We start from the raw sequence: 8723 nt of genomic DNA on the forward strand, positions 1-8723 counted from the left end.
AAAGCGACTGACTTCCGGCCAAGCCGTTGTCTGGGTGGCGCGGTCGAGTCATCGCTAGGCCTCGCTGCTTGGAGCTCTCATCCCTCCCCCCCGCCACGGCGCGGGGGGTCGATCGGCCAAGTGGGGTGGGAGGCGACTGAAACCTTTCCCTCCACTTCGTTTCGGCCAGCACCCCGGCTATCCGCGCTGGGGCCCTCCAGGCCCAGACTGAGGGGCCGGGGCCTACATCGGCCCGCCGCTGGGCCTCATGAGGCATAGCCTGACGAAGCTGCTGGCAGCCTCAGGCAGCGACTCCCCGACCCGCACCCAGAGCCCGGCGCCCGCCGCGACCTGCTCGCAGTCTCCGGACCTGATCCCGGCTGCGGCTGGACAGAAGGAGACGGCGGCGGCCGGATCGCCCGGCCGCAAGCAGCCGCAAGGCGACGTGGGCGAGTTGGAGACCGGGAGGGGGAGCCGCGGCGGCGTGGCCGTGCGCGCGCCCTCGCCCGAGGAGATGGAGGAGGAGGCGATCGCCAGCGTCCACGGGGAAGAGACCGAGGACATGGACTTTTTGTCCGGGCTGGAACTGGCGGATCTGCTGGACCCCCGACAACCGGACTGGCACCTGGAGCCCGGGCTTAGCTCGCCTGGGCCTCTTTCCTCGTCCGGGGGAGGCTCGGATAGCGGCGGGCTGTGGAGAGGGGACGACGATGACGAGGCTGCGGCTGCTGAGATGCAGCGCTTTTCTGACCTGCTGCAGAGGCTCTTAAATGGTATCGGAGGCTGCAGCAGCAGCAATGACAATGGCAGCGGAGAAAAGAGGCGGAGAAAGTCCCCGGGAGGAGGCGGCGGTGGCGGCAGCGGCAACGACAACAACCAGGCGGCGACAAAGAGTCCCCGGAAGGCGGCGGCGGCCGCTGCCCGTCTTAATCGGCTGAAGAAGAAGGAGTACGTGATGGGGCTGGAGAGTCGAGTCCGGGGTCTGGCAGCCGAGAACCAGGAGCTGCGGGCCGAGAATCGGGAGCTGGGCAAACGCGTACAGGCGCTGCAGGAGGAGAGTCGGTACCTACGGGCAGTTTTAGCCAACGAGACCGGACTGGCTCGCTTGCTGAGCCGGCTTAGCGGCGTGGGACTGCGGCTGACCACCTCGCTCTTCAGAGACTCGCCCGCCGGTGACCACGACTACGCGCTGCCGGTGGGAAAGCAGCAGCAGGACCTGCTAGAAGAGGACGACTCAGCGGGAGGAGTGTGTCTGCATGTGGACAAGGATAAGGTGTCGGTGGAGTTCTGCTCGGCATGCGCCCGGAAGGCGTCGTCTTCTCTTAAAATGTAGGGTCAAGTAATCTGCTCTTTATCCGCGTTTACCCCTTTCAACTCCCTTACACCATGTAAAACACCTTAGTGGGACATCTTCACTGGACACATTTCAGAGGAGGAAAAAAGTAATATTGAATCTTTAAGTGTTTAGCTAAAAGCATGAATGTGACACAGTAACCAACTCCTAATGATAACATGTGACTATTAAATCTCTCTGACAGTTTCTTTTTTAGGTGATTTCCTTCCTGCCAGGCTCCGTTGTAGGGGTTACAGAACAGTCGTTCCCGCCTCACAACCTGGTAAGGATCCCATCTCTTCACGTAACGCTCATGCTCTGCTGCTTAGTCTACTTTAATGAGCAACATCTCAATTTGTGTGTGTGTGATTTTTTTTTTTTTGGAAGGTGGGAGGGGAATCTAATTTGGGCCCTGTCCACCCTGGAAACAGACTTGTGCTGGTCAGTAATGTTTTTAAGATGTTTCTTCTGGTTGAAATAGCTGTTAATGTGTCCCCTTATTCAGACTTGCCTGTACCTAGCTCTTCTGTCCCCAGTGTGGACATGGCCTTGGATGACATCGGTTCCAACTGTACACTGAAACCTGCTTATAGAGATACAGTTTGGAGACAGTGAAACAGGTGAAGTTGAATGGAAGTTCCGAGTTGTACAACGTGCAAATTGGAATTCCAGTTTTAGAGCAACTTTTCAGAGGTTGACAAGTATTTGGGGCATGCACAAATGTGATAGTTACTTTGCTGATGATGACAGATACCTTAAATACTTGAGAATGCCTACTAGTTTTCAGTAGAAGATAGAGAAATACAATTTATTCAGAGTAACAGATTTTAATATCTCACCGTTAGAAAAGTTGGAAATTAACATGCATATCAGACTCCTGTGTTTTAGTTAATTGGAGGAAGAATAAGAATGGTTAATGAAATGTTTCTTTGAGGACCAGCACAGTGATTACTCCAATCACTGAGTATGAAAAATTGTTGAACACTTTTATTTTTGTTGTATTAAAATTTTAGGTTAAATTTATGTATGTATGATTAGATATTGAAGGTTGTGAAATGTGAATGAAAACGTGTAAAGTGAGGCTTCACAAAGAATCTTACTCTCTGTATTTCAAAGGTATTTATCCTATTTAAAAATAATTTTTAAAATTGAATGGTTCTGGCCACTTCAGTGACCTGATTGACACTATTTTTCCAAAGATGGGATGTATTCTTCTCTTGAAGTACTCTATTTAATCTGTTGTCCAGTTATGTAAATTGAGTTACAATATCTTTCAGTGTAAGAGGCATTAAGAAATTCTTTGTGAAACATCACTGTTTGATGAAGTATATACGTATTTAGCATCCTTGTTTTTCTTTGTGCTAAAGTGGATACAGCTGTTGGGGCAGAAGAGACGGGACCAGCTGCTGGCCACATTTCCTGCTTTATTTTAAAAGGTAGTATAAGAAATGAGGAAAAAGAGGTAATATCAGGGCTTCTGCTGTCTTTTATTTTTAAAATGTTCATAATTAAAAAGTATTTTCCAGCAGTCCAAAGATGTAAGTTATCTTACACATAAAATGTTTTTATTTTGTTGTTATTTGGTATGAAAATGGAATCCTTGTTCGTGAACAACTGTAAACGTTTTGTTGCTAGATAATACGATTTGAGACCTAAATTGGTCTCTGGTTTCCAGTGCATCACAGCATATTTTGTAAAATCATCTACTGCACTTGAGCATGAATGGGTAATAGCCAAACTCACAACTTGGAGTGATGAACCTGCTTATACCTAAGGGCAGGAGCAAGCCCCTCACAATGCAGCTGCATGGATTTTTAGTGCCTACTGAATTATATATATATTATATATATAAAAACCAAAAGTAGTTGGAAAGATTATTTGAAATGACTAATTTGTGCTATCTTTATGAAATATGTTAAATGTAGCTTTTTGAAACAGAAGCCTTGAATTGAAATTTAACTAATACTTGAACATTTTGTATATATTTCTTTGTATATAATTTTGTGCAGTACCAATGATAAAAATATGGTGTCGTAATAAAACCAGGTTTGTTGATCTTTCAGTTATGGGCTCAAAGAATTTATTCATCTCTAACATGACATTGAAAAATAATGGATGAAAATAGGAAAAATGATTGTTGTTAATGCTGACTGTGGGTCTTAAAAGGTTCTGGAAGCAGTAAGTTTGTTTTTCTAGAAATTATACCATTCCCTTGGAATATTTTCTTCCTTACGTCAGTGCTTTTCCTGCATTTGAAGTTTGGGACTGGGGAGAAAGTAATCAAAGCTTCTGAATTGGATGCTTTGAAATTCCAAGTGTAGATTTTTAGAATGTCATTTTATAAATGGCAGTTTTTGGAATTACTTGATTAAGAACTTTTGAAAATGGAAAGCTTAGTAGGGCCTATTTTTGAAGCTGCTTTGTTAGTTCCTTATGTTTTATTGATTGTCCTTTCTTAGTTTCCATTTCATTTTTTTTTTCTAGTTTTGGTGACTTAGTGATTTTGTCATTTTTTACATCAACTTCATGGTCTTGTTTTTACATGGTAATTGCATGTATCTAGGACCTAATAGGGGCTTTAAATAAATTTGGTCATATTTATGTGTAAGCACATTTTACTGTAAATGTTTGGGTTTCTGAATTTAAACAAATCTGTTTATTTCAGTATGTAGTAAACAATATCTTAAAGTGTCCAATTCACTACTTGTTAATTAAAAAAGCTATGACTAATATGAAACTGTTGTCTTACTATTTTTAGAAAATTGTGTTCTGAATGATTAGTATTTGGATAAAGGAGATTTCTGGAATATAAAATGGATTGTTTTGAAATTTTCAGGTTTGGCTTTATTTACTGTAATGGTTGAAAACAATTTAGTACTTGGGGGACTTTTTTTTTTTTAATTGTGTTTCTATGATAAAGTGATACTGAATCAGACTAAAGATAGTTTTTTAATATTTTCTGATGGTGGCAGGAGTTCATACATTAATTGAACTAACACATCATATTGACCTATCATATGACTTACTGTTTCTGCACTTCCTGGACCAGACTTACCTAAAAAGTCCACATTTGATAAAATGTATTCACACCTCTGATATAATCCAACAAAAAGTGTTCGACGTTATTTTCAATATTTGTGCATTTTATAATCTAAATTAATCTCTCTCTCTTCTCTTTAAACAGCTTAGCAGTGTCTGCAAAAACGAATCTTTTCCTACAACCTGTTAAGTGACTGGACTGATGGTAACAAAGTAATTGTGGGAGCCATGTCGGTCAAAAATTTGGCATCTGCTGAAAAAAATCAATGCCATTTTCAAGTTCCCAAATTACTTCTATACTGATTTCACTTTCCAGAAATGGAGATATGAAAAGATTCTCTGGAAACCTTGAAAGACTTAATAGAGATACATGAGACAAAGTTAATCTTGGAACAAAATTATCCTTTTTTTTCCTGTCTTTCATGGGAGTGATACTCAGTTCTTTGCATACCTTTAAAAAATTGTAACCATTGGAGAAGAGAATTATAGTATTTCATCAAGAAATATTAGCATTTTTATATAATCAAGAGCACATTTTGTGGAATTACATTTAGTGGACTAGAATTACATAAGCAGGCCATCAGTGATCACAAGGGATATCATGAGTTTGTATTTATTTCCTGGAACATGAGAACTAATTTGGAATACAGACAGACACCTTGCTGAGTAGAATATAAAAGTTAATGTAAAGTCCTTAACTATAAAGAGTAGTCTTTTTAAATAGATGCATTGATATGTCTGTGTATCTTTGAAAAAGTTGGTTATGATTAAATGTGAGTAGTTACTACAACTTAGGGTGACACCAGGATTCTGAAGTTTGGCTTCTTGACCTTTCTCTTGAGTACTAGACACTGTAATTTGAGGTTTCTAACGAGTGATATATTAGTTTCTACTGTTTTATATTAAAATTAGTGTATATAAGGGCTTTAGTATTCTGGATGATGGGAGTGGCTCTTCATGGTAAATGGTTGTTTTACTTAATTGAAATATTTTTCCCATTTATTACAAGTATGAAAAAAATTCAAAACTCTGGATTGTTTTATTTCATTCCTTCATTTGGGCTAGACTGAGTTATTTTATGTGATTGATCATTTGGGAAGTGTGCAGATGTTAGAAAAGGGAGGAGGTCGGTGGTAGGTTCAAGCTACAACCAAAGGCGCCAACATTTAGTGACCATCACTACTTTGATAGCTTGGGTAATTCACTGATGAATAATTTGCCTTTTTACTATGTGATTACCTAGTTTAACATTTTGAAGGTGTAGTTTAAGCTTAGCCTTGCTAATTGAGTCAAATTAGCTAAAAAATCTGATGACTCTTTAAAGTTAAATATGTAGTAGATTTTATAAATTTTTTTTCCTCCAGACTATCAATACAAAGTTTTTGAGACCTTCCAAAATGTTTATGTTTTTACCATTTTTCTTACCTGTTTTTTCATCTAGTTGTCAAAGCCAGAAATCAAAAATTTTTATTTTTTATTTTTTATTTTTTTAGAAATCAAAAATTTGAAAGGTGAAGTCTTCCTTTAGAAATGCAGTGTTTTGTTTGGCCAGAACAGTATTTTTTACATATTTGAATTTGAATACCTCAATGTATAGCCTCAGTACTCTAAGCCCATCATTAGGTATTGTCTTAAAATACTGTCATTTTTGTTGATCCCAAATTGTTGAAAATAATTTGCTCAGTTTTCAGTGAACTAATTTAAAAATTGTAGTTACTAATTGTGTTTTGAGAATTTGTGCAGTTCTGTTAATGCTCTGATTTGAATTTCACTGGCAGCCTCTCTTTAGAATGTGCCTCCAGATTCTGTGTCTTTCCTGTATACCCACTGAAGTCAGCTTCCTACACCCCTCTGGCTCTGTACTATAGTTCAAGGTTTATGAAATATATTAATGCCGTAATATAATGTGAGCCCTTTCTCTTTTTTTAAAGCCAAATAACTAAACAAAATAGTTTATCTGCCATGACTGGACTGAAATAGTAAAAACTATTTTCTGACTGAGAGCAGTGGTCTTCAAGTCATAACTACAAATGACTAAGTGTCCTTAAATTGTAATGCAGACCATGTAGGTTCACATGTCATATATTGTCTCAACAAACATTTTGGTAAAGTAGATTTGTAGCAATAGGCTTAATGTGCTTTACTGTTTGCGGTGCCCATTTCTAGTAGGAAAGATGATTTAAAAAATATGTAGCAGAGGACAGATACGAGAAAGAAGTTCTTTTTGGTTACATAAATACTTATAAATTATGCTAGGGGAATGCTTGGGGATAGGTAAGGAAACATTTTGAACTGAATGATCAAACTTCTTAGTTATATTAGAGGGGTTTGAAGCATCTAAGTTGATTACCCCATTCTGTATTAAGGAGTTTAGCTCAGTAATTGGGTTTCTTAGTTTTGAAGTCTGAAATTATTTTTAACTCATTTTACATTGTGATAAGTATAATTGTTTTGAATAAAACTGACAGACTGCAGGTAAAATGGATAATTTGGGGTCAGAGAACTTTTCATCTCGATATTTTATCTTGTAAAACTAAACAGGTAATTTTTTTTGCCCTTTAACTGTTGTATACGTGTATGTATGTTTTATTTCCCTAGTTGTAAAAGTAAAGCATGTTTGTTTTAGAAAACTAGAAAATCTAGAAAGAATCAAGAAGAAAAATCACCTTATAATCTATAACACAGAGAATATACAAAGTAAATGTTTTGGCATATTTCCTTTTAGTCTCTTCTGTGCATATTGATAGATGCTTTTGCCTCATCTGGAATCATTTTTTAAAGATAACAGAGTACATATTATCTGCCTGTTAAAAGAACAAATCATCTTGTTTCTTAATGTCTTTTATTGATTTCACTTGAGTTTTAAATGCTTGGCAGCACTGCTTTATATTTTCCTTTAAATGAAGCTGAAAGCCTGTTTTCCCTGGGAAACCTGCCTTTTCTACATTCTTTTTATGTAATACTTTTTTTTTTTTTTTTGGAGACAGAGTCTTACTATGTTGCCTTTGGTAGGTAGTGCCATGGTGTTACAGCTCACAGCAACCTCAAACTCTTGGGCTTAAGCCATTCTCTTGCCTCAGCCTCCTAAGTAGGTGAGACTCAGGTGCCTGCCCCAAAACCTGGCTTTTTTTTTTGTTTTATTTTTGTTATTGTCTTAGCAGGCCCTGGCCAGGTTTGAACCCACCAACCCTGGTGCATGTGACCAGCGTCTTAATCACTGAGCTATGGGCACCAAGCCTCTTTTTTGTAATTTTAAGTAGTGTAAGATTACTTAACAGATCTATTAGTATTTGGGAGGAATATTTAAGGTGCTCATGAATATGATCTAGGATGGGCACTAAGAATTTTGTTTGGTACTTGTCTGTGATAATTGGCTTGCCTCATTAAGTGTTCTAGTAAGTATTAAGCCACATGAGGCTAAATTTTTTTAATTGATTAGAATTTAAAATTCATTTATTCAGTTATACAATTCAGATGCCACTTGGCTAGTGGCTAACATTAACACTACAGGTATAAAATATTGCTGCCATCACAGGTTTTATTGGACGATGCTGATTTGGATGCTGACTCAAAAGAAAATGGGTTAGAGAATGAGGATAGAAATTTGGGGGTGGAAAACATAATAAAACATTTAGAAACTTTTAATGATCTTTTTGGCAGATCATGGGGCAGTAAAAAAAAATTTACATGGCCTATCTTAAGAAATGAATCAAGTAGGATATTTCACTCAGGGTCAGGATAATTTGCTCAACACCAGATAGCTAACAAGCAATTCAAGTCTGTGCTTCTTGATCCCATAATAGATGGAAACTTTAAAGATAGACTATGCTTAACTTTTAAAGATACAGCTTTCTAAGATATAAATAAGGTGATTTTAAAAGTAGATAGTATTCTATGGTAATAGCTCAAACTGATCTAAGTGATCTAAGTGACTTTCTGTCAGTAAGAATGGGATTGATCCCTTTGTGAAAGTTATATATTCTAAAAATTGCCATCACAGTGGCAATATAACAATAGTGTATATTCTAAGGTTTTATCAATACCTACGGAAATCTTCAAATTGGGAAAATGAGCTGTAAGAAACATTTGCTATAGTATTTATACATTGTTTTCATTTTTATTGCTGTTTCGCTTTATGAAATCTTCAGTGACATGACTGTATAGTTAATTTTTTCCTCTCATATTACAGTTCAGACTTGATGCTTCATATAAAGGGATGGAGTGAGCAAGGTGGAAGAGACAATATTGAGCAAACTAGTGAAGTTAATGCTTTCCATGGGTAGCCTTTACAGGGATTCAGGCTTTGTTGCCCAGTTGTACCTCACGATAAATTACAAGTCTATGTTTATTCACAACATTAGATACAGGTTAT

The 8723-nt window shown here is 38.3% G+C and overlaps 1 protein-coding gene across 3 annotated transcripts; it reads left to right on the forward strand.

Moving 5' to 3' along the window:
• On the forward strand, nt 1-5370 carry CREBZF (CREB/ATF bZIP transcription factor). Of its 3 annotated transcripts, XM_023511769.1 has the most exons (4): nt 1-1308; nt 1518-1595; nt 2680-2748; nt 4497-5370. In XM_023511769.1, exons 1-2 carry the CDS (start codon nt 248-250, stop codon nt 1531-1533), a joined length of 1077 nt encoding a protein of 358 aa, XP_023367537.1. In that variant the 5' UTR covers nt 1-247; the 3' UTR covers nt 1534-1595; nt 2680-2748; nt 4497-5370. The 3 variants fall into 3 exon arrangements, with proteins under 3 accessions (XP_023367537.1, XP_023367541.1, XP_023367534.1); XM_023511766.1 differs by having other exon boundaries at nt 18-1308; nt 1518-2748; XM_023511773.1 differs by lacking the exon at nt 4497-5370 and having other exon boundaries at nt 1-1595; nt 2680-4252.
• Nucleotides 5371-8723: the final 3353 nt, after the last annotated feature.

This window comes from Otolemur garnettii, unplaced genomic scaffold, assembly GCF_000181295.1.
Source record: "Otolemur garnettii isolate 467f Iridium unplaced genomic scaffold, OtoGar3 scaffold00001, whole genome shotgun sequence".
NCBI lineage: Eukaryota > Metazoa > Chordata > Mammalia > Primates > Galagidae > Otolemur > Otolemur garnettii.